This window comes from Canis lupus, chromosome 5, assembly GCF_003254725.2.
Source record: "Canis lupus dingo isolate Sandy chromosome 5, ASM325472v2, whole genome shotgun sequence".
NCBI classification, from domain to species: Eukaryota; Metazoa; Chordata; class Mammalia; order Carnivora; family Canidae; genus Canis; species Canis lupus.
In genome coordinates this window covers 10,247,352-10,261,552 of record NC_064247.1, presented here as the reverse complement: position 1 = coordinate 10,261,552, position 14,201 = coordinate 10,247,352, and the positions used below count along the sequence as shown (strand labels likewise).

The 14,201-nt window shown below is 34.9% G+C and overlaps 1 protein-coding gene and 1 pseudogene across 1 annotated transcript; both read left to right on the top strand.

Moving 5' to 3' along the window:
* Positions 1–586: 586 nt before the first annotated feature.
* On the top strand, positions 587–1,549 carry LOC112671505 (putative olfactory receptor 8G3). Its single transcript, XM_025465777.1, has one exon. It carries the CDS (start codon positions 614–616, stop codon positions 1,547–1,549), a length of 936 nt encoding a protein of 311 aa, XP_025321562.1. The 5' UTR covers positions 587–613.
* Positions 1,550–5,810: 4,261 nt separating this feature from the next.
* Positions 5,811–5,961, top strand: LOC112671589 (U4 spliceosomal RNA; annotated as a pseudogene).
* Positions 5,962–14,201: the final 8,240 nt, after the last annotated feature.

Sequence of the window (14,201 nt, the reverse complement as noted above, 5' to 3'; positions counted from 1 at the left end):
ATATTAATTACATTGTATGTTAACTAACTGGAATTTGAATAAAAACTTAAAGAGAAATAATAGGAATAACTTCCCTATTAACTGACTCAAAATATCTAAAACTTGCTATTTTCTATTAAGAATTAGAAATATCGGGATCCCTGGGTGGCGCAGCAGTTTGGCGCCTGCCTTTGGCCCAGGGCGCGATCCTGGAGACCCGGAATCGAATCCCACATCGGGTTCCCGGTGCATGGAGCCTGCTTCCCCCTCTGCCTGTGTCTCTGCGCCTCTCTCTCTCTCTGTGACTATCATAAATAAATAAAAATTAAAAAAAATAAAATAAATAAAAATATAATTTATAAAAAAAGAATTAGAAATATCTTAGTTACAAGTTTCTTGGATTTTCCTCTGGTTAGCTGGAATCATTGGTTGTCCTAGAGTGATAGAAGAGATTCAAGAGATATCTTCATGAAGAATGGCCTTTGATGAGGAATAAAATAATGATCTTCATAAAATTATTCTCTCTCTGCCACACATACACACATACATATGTATGCACAAATACACACACATACATCCCACACGAGTACACTCATTTTCTGTTTTTTTAAGTTTAGAACCCTTTGAGAGAATAATGGACCCTGGAAATCATTCCATAGTGACTGAGTTCATCCTCGCTGGGCTAACAGAGAAACCAGAACTCCAACTGCCCCTTTTCTTCCTCTTCCTAGGAATCTATGTGGTCACAGTGGTGGGGAACCTGGGCATGATCATGCTGATAGGGCTCAGTGCTCACTTGCACACCCCCATGTACTACTTCCTCAGCAATTTGTCCTTCATTGATCTCTGCCATTCCACTGTCGTTACCCCCAAAATGCTGGTGAACTTTGTGACACAGAAGAACATCACTCCCTACTCTGAATGCATGACTCAGCTCTATTTCTTCCTGATTTTTGCCATTGCAGAGTGTCACATGTTGGCTGCAATGGCTTATGACCGCTATGCTGCCATCTGTAACCCTTTGCTTTACAATGTCATCATGTCTTCTCAGATCTGCTTCTGGATGACAGTGGGAGTTTATATTTTGGGCATCGTTGGATCTACAATCCACACGGGCTTTATGATGAGACTCCTTTTCTGCAAGAGCAATGTGGTTAATCATTATTTCTGTGATCTCTTCCCAGTCTTGGAATTATCCTGTTCCAGCACCTACATTAATGAATTACTGGTTCTAGTCTTGAGTGCATTTAACATTTTGACTCCTGCCTTAACTATCCTTGCCTCCTACATCTTCATCCTCTCCAGCATCCTCCACATCCGCTCCACTGAGGGCAGGTCCAAAGCCTTCAGCACCTGCAGTTCTCACATCTCAGCTGTTACTGTCTTTTTTGGATCTGCTGCATTCATGTACCTGCAGCCGTCATCTGTGAGCTCCATGGACCAAGGGAAAGTGTCCTCTGTGTTTTATACCATCATTGTGCCCATGTTGAACCCTTTGATCTATAGCCTGAGGAATAAGGATGTCAAATTTGCCCTGAAGAAAATTCTGGTTGGTAGAAAATGTTCATAAATAGAATTAATATCATGATGTCATAACAGAAACAGTTCTTTGACCTGCTAAGATATATAATGTGTTAAGTTTATTGTTCAAATGTTTGGAAGTTCAATGACATTTCCCCATATAACACAATCCTAAATTCTCCTTCAGTCCACTCCTTTGAACCTTATTACAGTGATTATGTGTAGAGTAATACTAAGAATAAAATCAAAGGCTCTTGAGTATGAAAGGAGTCTTAGTTTTATTTTTAACAATAATACAAACAACAATAAGAATAATGCTGATGGTGATGAAGATAATAATTGTAACATATGTTATTGAGATTTCATGAAATATCAAGTACTGTGCCCAGCACTTTAAGGGAACAACTTTATTTAATATTTACAGTATTCCCTCAGGGAAGGCTCTAGTATTATTTCCCTTTGAAAGACAAGGAAATAGAAGCTTATTTAGTTTGATTAAATGCCTGGTTCCAAACATAATAAATCATCAGCCTACAAAATTGACTATGGGACCCATAATTTTATTCAAAGTGATCCTTTGGTTCCAGGTGACTGTGGCTAGGTCTAAGACATCCTTGAGAATTTCCTTCTACTCATATGTTATCCCCAGTTCCCTATGGGATTGATGCCTTTCTATAAATAATTTCAATGCTTTTATTTCATTTAATACAATAAAAATAATAAAAAATCTTTCTTTTTTTAAAAAACAAGCTTTTTTATTTTTTTTAAAGATTTTATTTATTTACCCATGTGAGACACACAGAAAGAGAGAGACAGAGACACAGGCAGAGGGAGATACAGGCTCCATGCAGGGAGCCGGACATGGGACTAGATCCTGGGTCTCCAGGGTCACACCCTGGGCTGAAGGCGGTGCTAAACCACTGAGCTACCTGGGCTGCCCTAAAAAATCTTTCAAACCTGTACTGATCATGACCAAAAATTAGCAAACATGGAGACTCATTGCAGAGTCTAATTATAGGGACTCATTATAGAGTTTCAAGTATTACACTTGAGAACAACTTTTTATAAAAGCATCCCAAACATTATCTTATTTACCAGTGATGCTGCAGCTCTTTATGAAGTAACTGTAGGGTAGTCAAATATCCTGCTCAATTGTATCATTTTCATGTGGTTCATGTTCTTTTGCCCAATCATTTAGAGTTGCCATTTTATGTCAATTTTTTCTTTGAAACATCTCTTCTTTCCTTTCATATTTTGTCCTTCTGTTTTGGGACATATAACATCTTGTAACTATGGATTTACATAATATTCTAGACACTCAGTTGTCCTTTGTCTCTTCCCTATTCAGACCATCCACCGCATTATTGTTATGTCAATGTTCTTAGGATAGAATGCTGTGTTGATATAACAAGTTGCAGTGTTTACCTATATTTTTAAAATCTAGGACAGAAATATATATATCTTTAACACCCTTGTATTCCATTATCCATTCATTTAATGACATCAAACATTCATTTTCAAAATCCTCATATTTATTATTTGACTTAATTTTCATCAGTTCTATGATGCAAGGGAAAATGGCTACAATTGCAACTCTTAGGTCTGACTCCTAGTCCAGTGCTCTGTCCAGTAGACACAAATGGACTCATGAAGTGCAAACAAAAGGAGTCCTAGTGGGTAGACCCTTTATTTATTGGAGCTTAAGCTTCTATATAAAATACAGATTAAGTTTCATCAAGAAAGAAGGGAAAAGCCTCTGTAAACCCAGAAACTCATGTCATATTTTGGTAATATGGTAGAGATATAAAAAAAGAAAAGTAGACAAAAGACTGTTCATGAATCACCTCTGGATGTATGTAAGACTTCACTCCTTATTTTAGTGACAGAAACCGCTAAATGTTTTTTAAGCAGGGAAGGGAAACAGTTTTGCATGTTAGTAGTATCATACTTAAGTTGGTGTGGAGGATGGATGGAAAAATAATAAGGCTGAATTAAGGCAAGTCAGCGACCATTTGTTCTTTTTTTTTAAGAGATTTTATTTATGTATTTGAGAGAGAGTGAGTGAGCAAGTGAGCACATATAAGGCAGGGGAGGGGCAAAGGGAGAGGGAGAAACAGATTCGCTGAGCACAGAATTTGAACCAGGCTTGACAACGGGCTCAATTCCAGGACCTTGAAATCATGGCCTGAGCCAAAGTCAGATGTTTAACCAATTGAGCCACCCAGACACCCAACCATCTGATTGTTCTAAGCAAGAGGCTGCATGCAGTGACAGTGGGGCTAGAAAGGAAGGAGACTCTCAAGATATCTTTGAAAAGTGGATTGTTTAGACATCGCGGAACTGAGGTGAGCAAAGTACAGGAGATTATGAGGATGAACAAAAATTTCTAGTTTGGATTATTAAATAGAAGGAGAAAAAAAAACAAAAAACAAAGAACAAAAAAAAAAAAAAAAGAAGGAAGAGGACAGAACTCTAGAGATGGAGCTCACTAACCCTAGGTAACAATTCATAGCAATACAATTGGAACACATATGTCTTGGTAACATTCAAACTTTGTCTCCCCGTTTCTCTTTCTTATATATGTATTCTCTCTGGAATCAGTACATATACACTCACAGAATGGAAACTGTAGCTTCTATGAATCTCAATAATTTTCATTATTGTACAATCATTTATGGAAATGTCTGTTCCTGCCCTTCCCATTCTTGGCGTTAACCAAGTTCCAATTCTTTTCCCACTTCTTTTATTCAGCACACTGAGGAAACAGCCTAGGTCTGTTCACCTGTAAAGTGGCTTTCCAGGCACATAGTATTTGCCCATAAATATCCCAAAATCCTACAGTCACTGCTATTCCAAAGCTAAAAGAAGCTTTGTGATGCATGGACATGTGAGAACTTGCTTGAATCTGAAAGAATTATGGTGGGAAGGATTTGAAATAGAGATCATCTAACACCTTGTTCCTAAGGCTGTCTATAGACCAGCTGCATTGGAATAGCCTGAGGATTTATTGAAAATGCATAATCTTAAACCATACACTAGATTCGCTAATTTAGAATCTGTATTTGAACAAGATTCTTGGGTTATTCCTGTACACATTAAAGTTTGAGAAGCTTTTAACAAATATTGATATTTGACCTCAGACTTTAAAATTTAGATTTAATTGATATGGAGTGCACCCTGGGTATTGAGATTAAAAATAAAAATCTTTTGATGTACTGAAATGTGCATCTAAAATTGAGAAACACTAATGTAACTCAATCTTAAGTTCCTTTAATGAGAATTGAATCTAATATATTTAGCCATATTTTAGAGTTCCCCCTCTCTTGTGAACATCAAATTTACCATGATTCAAACTGAGACATTTTCAAATATTCCTGTTTGTGAGGGAAAAAAAGTGTGGAAATATATAAGAAAGAAAAAGGAATATGAAACATAGATGCCTAATAATAAAATATTTTCTTTAAATAAACAATTTAGCATGTGGGATTATTAATAACGAGGACCTCAAAAAGGCATGTATTACATCAATATTCGGAATTCTTGTCCCTTAACCCTCAAAATTGAATTGTACATTCATTTGACTTTTGAATCAAGGAGGTATATTGCCTACTCATGCATAAAAAAAATATATTTTCTGCAAGGGAATAAATGGTTTAATTCATTATCTTAAAAGTTGTAACCCTATCCAGAATAAGATACCTTGTTAGAATGTGCCTGCATCCTCTAAATCCTGCTATTCACAGTATGGACTATAGACCAAAAGCCCTCACTAAGCATTTGTAAAAAAAAAAAAAAAATGCAGAGTTTCTGCCCTTGTGTGACATTTTTGCTACTGAACAACTTCTCATCTTAACCTCAGTGTTCTATTGCCTGTACCATCAGGGCAGAAATGATTAAAATATTACATCATCTGCTTAAGAGGCAGATTGAGGAAGGAAAGTTGAAGTATACAGTGATCATAAGGCAAAACCTAAACTTTTAAAGAAAACTAACCCAATTGACCTATGTGTAAAAACATTCCTTTTTTTTTTAAATTAAAAACATTCCTTACATTGTACAACCAATACTGTCTACAGTGTCAGCCAGCTTTCGTAAATAGCAAATAGATTACAAATCCTCCAGGAAAGTGATAGTATAAATAAAGGGCAGAAGAGGAAGAGACCAGTTTCTGGAATAACCACGTGGAGAATCATTTTATGTACTTCCATCTAAAAACATACTTACCACTTTGGAGACAAAAAATGTAAAAGAAACTTCCTTATGTATGGTAGGGACTCAATTTGCTTGACATATTAAAAAAACAGAAATTAAGCTTTGCACAGTGGCAGTATCATAGCCAATGAAGTTTATCCAAGGCATGATTATTGCTAATTAAAAAAAAGGAAATTATAGTGGACCTTTTGGTAATAGAAGTAACAGATTTCTGAGTATGGCAAAAAGTTTTAAAAATCCTACTACGGACATTTTTGTAGAAAAGTCTTATCCTTCAGAAGCCACTGACCATGTCCAACCTTCCCTACAGGTATGTAATTTAAAAGAACCTACAAATTAGTCCATTATAAAACAAAGCAGAGAGCTCATTTGGAAGCACTGTTAGTAAGATATTTCGTACATAGTAGTAGAGAGTTTTTTTTAAGTTTTTTGAGTTAAGGCCTTTGAAGAACCTAACTACACTGGGATATAAATGTTTTGTTTTGTTTTCCAGAATAATCTTTAAAATGCCGTATAATTTATGGCTTAAGAATACACTGACAGACAAAAATGCTAACAGGAAACAATCATTGTATACAATTTACCACTGTCTCAAGCATTCTGCTACCTTTATCTCCATAGCAGTAGATATCTGGAGTGTATTTTTGGAAATTGTGGGGACTTTTGGATAATACAGTGATGGGGGCCCACTACTGGATGTCAACTAATCCATGGGACAGTTCTGTCCAATAATGAACAAAGAAGAAAAAAAAAAGCAGAATCTCAATCCCGGGATCCCTGGGTGGCGCAGCGGTTTGGCGCCTGCCTTTGGCCCAGGGCGCGGTCCTGGGGACCCGGGATCGAATCCCACGTCGGGCTCCCGGTGCATGGAGCCTGCTTCTCCCTCTGCCTGTGTCTCTGCCTCTCTCTCTCTCTCTCTCTGTGACTATCATAAATAAATTTAAAAAAATGAATCTCAATCCCACTCAGATCTGCTGGATCAGAATCTGCATTAAAAACAAGAACAACAACTCAGGTGATCCTATGAACAGATTTTTATCATAATTAATAAATTCAGAACTGATAAAGAATCCCTCTGGAAGGAAAAAATTAAAACAACTGGGAAATGCTAATGCAAGTGCTTCTTTTCTCAAAGGCTTCTTTCCTGAGACATGGAAATCCTCGAGAGTATTTGTCTCCACGTTATTTGGTGCCTGGCATGCCTGAATCTAGAACCAATCTTCAGAGCGCAGCAATCAGAACTTGACTTTTGAATCAAGTAAATATATTACCTACTTATGCATAAAATAGATTAAGCATATTTTCTGAAAGGAAATAAATGGTTTATTTTTTTAATGGTTTAATTCAATATTTTAAAATCTGTAGCCCTATCTAGCATTAGATACTTTGTCAGGATGTGCCTTGATCTTCTATCATATGGAGATGAGGTGTTTGCTATGCTGAAGCTGGAGACCTACAATTAGAGATGCTGGCCTGTGACACAAACCAGCTTTGAAGGTGGCTTTGAGACCAGAGGCTGTGCCTGCCCTCCCAGCACTAAAGATATGAGGAATGCTGCATCCCTAGGACTCCCAGCACCAGCATTAGAGCATCCTCTAAGAGCATGTTATAAATACAATTTGGCAATGAGGTTTCCAGAAAGAATAAAGGTGAGTGTGCTCATCTTACCCTTGTGATTCGAGACTACTGAAGTCTGGAAGTAATTACTTTGGAATTCAGGCCAATGTCCCTTCATACATTGATTGATTAATTGATTGATTTATAAAATGCTTTTTGCAATCCTCCTACACTGTGCCAAACATTGTGCTATTTACTTGGGATACAGACAAGGCTCAGTTTGATTTGCTCCATCTGATGTATAGCGTAATTCAGGTCTGAAAATGTGCTATTTAGAAATGACAGTTCTCTGAGCATTTCGTTGAAAGGTCCTATCAATTACAAAGAATTGGAAAGCTTCCATAATTATTTCAATTTTAATGAGATTTGAAAAGAGAAATAATATTTAACAGATAACAGAGAGACAAAGAGTTGGTGAAACCATTTCATGTGAAAAAATAGAAAATGAAAAGGTAGGCAGTTAAGAAAACATGACATATAAAAAAAAAAAAAAAAAAAAAAAAAAGAAAACATGACATATTCCAGGAACTGAAAGAAGCCAAGTGTTTTGTAGCAGAGGAAGATGATACTCAAGAACTAAGAGTGGAGAGGGGCAAAAGAGTGTGGATTTTTGTACTTTATTCTAAATTCAATTAAGAACATCTTTTCTCCAATGTCCCAGAATGCGGATCTTCATCTGGCTTATGGTTGAGTATATTTTATCACTAACAATAAATAGCTCATTCCCTTTCTAATAAATGTTAGAATAGTTTTTTTCTTACATTGGCTAAAGGGAATATTTCTAAATGTTTTAAACATATATACAAAATAAAATCTCTTCCCATTTGCTTTTCTTAGGATATATAAAGATGCCTGCAAGTGATCCCATTACCTTAAAATATTTCCCAAACTCTTGATAGCTACTGTATGCCTTCCTCATAAAGGACGTCCATAACTAATGCAGAACTACCGATAAAAGTGTAGCACAGTGCTTCCTAGCCTCATGCTACACAGAGAATATTTAATAGTGATGTGGCCTAATGGGGTAAGTGGATGAGACACTTTGTGGCTGTTGGTGACCAGCTAAGAGGCTCTGTAAGTCTTAGCTATCCCCACTAACCCAAGGGCTAAAACCTATACCTCAGGACCATTGTGATCATTTCAGGACAATCCAATTCTATGGAACTTGAGCTGCACAGGGGGAGCTCAGTTATAGATCTTATGTGGATTATTCATTCATTATCATAGTCTAGCAGTTTTATAAGTGAAATCAAAATCTCCCATTTCCTTTTTAAAAAAAGAACTTTATTTATTTGAGAGAGAGAGAAAGAGAGAATGAGCATGAGCAGGGTGGGCAAGGGTAAGAGGGAGAGGGAAAAGCAGACTCTCCACTGAGCAAGTGCCCTGGCTCCATTCCAGGACCCCAGGATCATAACCTGAGCTGAAGGCAGATGCTCAACTGACTGAATCACCCAGGTGCCCCTCCTGTCACCATTTGTATCATCCACTATTCTATGGGCTTTATTGATTTAATAAGAAATATGCCTATTTTATGTTTTCATAGGAATTATACTCAAACCATGTATCTCGTATGTGAAGAATTTTTTTAAACTGACATTAGAACTTAACAATTATTTTCTCCACCAAATTTTAACTTGTTTGTTTGGACTATTTTCAGTGTCTGGATGCATTGTCCTGGTAATCCTTTAGGGCAGAAGTTATAGTAATGTGGGAGTATTGTTAAACCACAGGATTTACATGATACCCTGGAGAATTAGGAATTTCTAAAACCTAGCTGAACTCACAAAAGAAAAATTCCAGAGTTTAATTTCATAGTGCTATTTCCAACTATCTTTTCCACCATGACTACTATAGTTCAAGTAAGTAAAAGAGTAGAAGGAAAAGCTTTCAATGTTTATGATGTTCAGTGGCCTTATCTCATTTTTTGTTACATGATTTACAATCTTAGTTAATTAGCTCTGACCAGACTTTGCCACTGTCATATAGGCTCAATTTTTAATAACCAAACTTGAATATAATAGAATATCAAGCCTCATATGCTTGATTTGTCCTTTTGTTTATAGGGAGCCATAGTTCGTTCACAAGCAAATATGTTTTTCAGAGCCTCATATTGAACCTATGGACATAAGGTTATGATAAATAAATAATGGAAAAATATTTTTAAATAAATAAAAATCAAACATACCTTAGGTTCATAACTCTGAATCAGAGAAACCATTCAAAATTTTTATTTCTCTCTGACTTCCCTCTGATTTTTATGGCCACATTATGCTTAATTATAGTGACTCTTAGACCTCCTTAAAATGAAATCTCTATACAATATTTCTCTACCTGTTAGCACAGGACTTTTGGGTCGTGTTAACAATCAATTTCATTCTTGATTAGAGGCTATTCCTCCCAATTTTATTTAATCTGTAAGTTAGATGATCACAAAATTTACATCTTAATCTTTAGAAAGTGTTGAGAAAATATGTGCCAGAATAGAAATTAGATTTTGAGTGCTATTAGACCAGGATATGCATCATTTTATTTTTTTACATTTCTATTACTCAGCTCAATGTCTGACATTTTGTTGTCTCTCAGTAATGCTTACTCAGTTAATTTTTTAAAGAAAAGAAAGGGGGGGGAGGGGAGAAAGTCCTGAAGTTCTCTATTTAAACCAGTAGGCTGACTTCAATTTCTTTATCTAATTATTTCCAAACAATTACCAGAATTACTTTGAGAGTTTTGTTTTCTTCTAATCTTATTTTTAGAAAGTTCAGTTCTGTAAACTTTCTTACCCTCAGAAATTTTGACTCACAATGCCTAGGATAGAAGTAGAAATTCTGTATTAAACAAACAAAATCTCTCCAGATGAGTTGAGAGAATTTTGGAAGTTATGAATAAAGAGTTTTGAGAATATTTTTAAAGATCTAAAAGTGATTAAGAAAACATAAAAAAGAGGATCTAACTACCAGATATCAGAATGACAGAGAAGGGGGTGGTCACCACTTTAACTTTTTAATAAAAAGTAATTCCATTTATAATCTGGAAAGTTTATTTAATGTTCAAAGTTGTCAAGTCTAGAAATAGCAATATGAACAAATTATTTAGAGCTGTGGAGGTAAACTTTAGAAAAAACTTTATCAGTGCTCTTCTGTAGAAATTAGGTCATCTCTCAGGAACAGGGCTAACAAGGAAGGGTGGATCAAAGAACTCCTGTTTTTCATTATAATCACATTTACATTCATCATTTTTTATTTTTTTTTTACATTTTTTAAATTTATTTTTTATTGGTGTTCAATTAGAGATCTCTGTTCAACCATATTGAGAAATCTCTGAACATTCTGTGTTCAAATATGGTCATCTATATCTGACTATAGAGCAACCAGCCCACAGAACTCTGTTACCTATGACCTCACTATTATTATTACCTGTGTCAATTGCTTATATGAAATAACAATAAACCATGTCTTTGTCATATTCAAGTGAACAACTGAAGTATTGACCTTGATGCAAAATTCCTTTGACTTGGACAAGTTGGATTCCAGAAAGGAAGGCATTTACTGATCCAATATGTGTACATCAAGTGAACACAGATACAAGGAGGAAGGGATACAGAGCATGAAAGCTAGCACATTAAAATGTGCTTGAGTCTCTAGAGTTTTAAGAAAACATCAAAAATAGAATCTAACTACCAGATATCAGAATGAGAGAGAAGGGGGTATAATCTATTGAGAATCAGTATCTTGATTGTCTTCCAATATCAGACTAAACTGATATTTTCTATAAATCTATGAGATGACCAGAAGTAGCCAAATGATGAATTGGTGTGTTAATGTATTGATTATCTGTTTAGAAGTTATATCTAAGAAATGAAATATGTTGATCTATCCCTATATTTGGGAAGGATATCTTTACACTATTACTAGTCTTCTAATCCATACATATGGTAAATCTCTCTCCTTATTAAGATTTTCTCTTGTTTTTCTCAAAGTTATTTAAAAGTTTCAGTAAGTAAACATTGCACACATTTTGTTAGATCTGATGCTAAGTACTTGATGCTTACCTGTTGCTATTTTATGTGATTCTATTTTAAAATAACTGTTTTATTTGTTGCCTCTTTCAACAAATACACAGAAATACTAAATAGATGTAAAATTATATGCTCTGCAAACACTAGCCAAAAATAAATCTCATGATAATGTATTAATATCAGATAAAGAAGACTATAACCAGGACACATTATTAAATATAAAAGGGGCCATTCCATAACAATACAGATTTTAATTTAAGTCCTGAAGGGAAATATAGACAAATCAGAAACTTTGGTGGGAGACACTGACACACTTATCTCAATAACTATTAGAATAACAGATAATAAAAAATCACTATGCATATATAAGAGCTAAACAGCATTGTTAATAAAGTGGATATAATTGAAATGATATGCATGATAGGACCTACAAAAAACAAACAACATATTTTAAAATGCATTGGGAATACTTATAAAAACTGACCTTATGGGGGACCTGGGTGGCTCAGTTGGTTAAGCATCCAACTCTTGATTTTGGCTCAGGTCATGATCTCAGGGGTGTGAGATCAAGCCCCACATTGGGTTCCACACTCAGCACTGAGCCTGCTTGAGATTCTCTCCCTCTCCCTCTGCATCTGCTCCTGCTCATGTGCTCTCTCTCTTTCAAAGAAAGAAGCAAATCTTAAAAAAAAAAAAAACTGACTTTATGCTTCAATATAAAAAATTCTGAGCAATTTGCAATACTTTAGATCATTCACAGTATGCTCACTGACCACAATGAAATTAAGACAAAATAATTAAAAGTAGGGCTAGCTAAAAACAAACAAACAAACAAACAAACAAACAAACAAACAAAAACAAGCCTAACTTCTGGAAAGGTGACAATTCACTTCTCCATAATCTTTGCGACAATGAAAAAATGAAATAGAAATTATATTTTAACTGGATGATACTGTAAATTTGATATATCAAAGCTTGTGAGATGCAGCTAAAATGGGGCTTAGAGAGAAATGTACAACTTAATATGTACATGTCAGAAAAAAAAAGCTGAAGATATTGATGCAAGCTTCCATTTCAAGAAGTTAGGGAAAGAATAGGCAATCATGATAAAGAAATTAGCAAAGAATAAAATAGTTATTAGAAATAATCTAAATAGAAAATAATCATATATTTCACAAAATCAACACAGCCAAAAGTTGCTTTCTTTAAATTAATTAATAAATTTGAAAATCTTCTAGAATGAGAGATCAAGGAAAAAGAGAAGTACCACAATTTGCTGATTTCAGGAGTGAATAAGCAGAAATTTTCGCATAATCAAAAATATTTTTTAGAGATTTTATCTATTTCAGAGGGAGAGACAGAGTATGTGAAGAAGGGGAAGTTCCCAGAGAAGTAGAGAGAGAGAGAATCTCTAACAGATTCAGTGCTAAGCACAGAGCCCCACATTGGGCTTGATCTCATGACCCTTGGATCATGACCTGTGCCTACTCTACTTGATCTTATGACCCTGAGATCATGACCTGTGCCAAAATCAAGAGCAGGACACTTAATTCACTGAGCCACCCAGGCACCCCTGCAAAATATTTTTTAAAATTAAAGAATTATCACGAAAAACCTGATACAACACATTTGATCATTTTTAAAGTGTTGAAATTTCATTTTAGGAAAACTAAGAAGAAAGATAAAATCTGATATTTATTAAATAAATCCAATCCCTTGCTAAAAATTCTCACACAAAGAAAACCACTATTCTAACTACCCTAATGAATATTTCCAAACTTTAAAAGTAAATTTTATGCAATTTATTTCAAAAAACACAATGTTTTTGAGATTTGTGTTATTGCATGTATTTGTGATTTATTTCTTTTTAAATGCTGAATTGTATTCCATTCTATGTATGTATGTATGCACATATGCATATGTGTATGTATGTATGTATATGTGTATGGATGTATTTTACAACTCATTCATCTATTCATCGGTTTATGAACACACATTTGAGTTGTTTCCAATTTGGAGTTGTTAGGAATCAGCTGCCATGCACATTTTTGCACAAATTGTTGTGTATACAAATGCTTATAGGTAGGTAATATTATTTCTCTTTTACAGATTTAGAAGCCAAGACACAAAGAGATTGTTTGACTTATCAAAGCCAAAACTGTATCAGCTAGTAACTAAATGATCGTATCAAACTCTGAATTTAAGGCCTACCATTTAACCACCACTCATACAGCCTTTTCAAGCAAAGACAGAAGTACTTGGTCCAGGACACGAAACCACTAACTGTGGTCCAGTCTGGGTGGGAAACACCGTGGTACAATGATAGTTGCAGGTATTGTTTAATCTTAAGAAAAATATTTAAACATTGGAAGATTTTATATAGAAATTGGAATTTCCTGATAATTATTTTTAAAATTGAAAGGACTGAAATTAATAAGGCCTCTGTGCACTCCTACTAAAAGTTAATCGCAGACCATTACTCTTAAGTATCCTTTGTACCCAAGTTGTCATGAAGCCAATATTCCTCATTTACCTTGACTTCTCTAAATATTTAAGTTTCTAGGTCTTCACTTAGAAATATTGGCTTGATGATCATTGAAATGTTCAAAATAGGAAAATAGACACTTAGCAAGTTTTCAGTGATTAGAAACATATCTATTTTTACATGAAATATATTTATTATATTTGGAAATGAGGCTTAATAAACATTAAGTCACAATGAATCCTACTTAATGCAAATTAACCTCTGGGTCAATTACATGATCGTATAGACCAAGAGAATATCTAAGTCATGAATCATCTACACGGATGATTACTCTAGATAGAGAAGAATAATGAAATTTTCTCAACAACAATG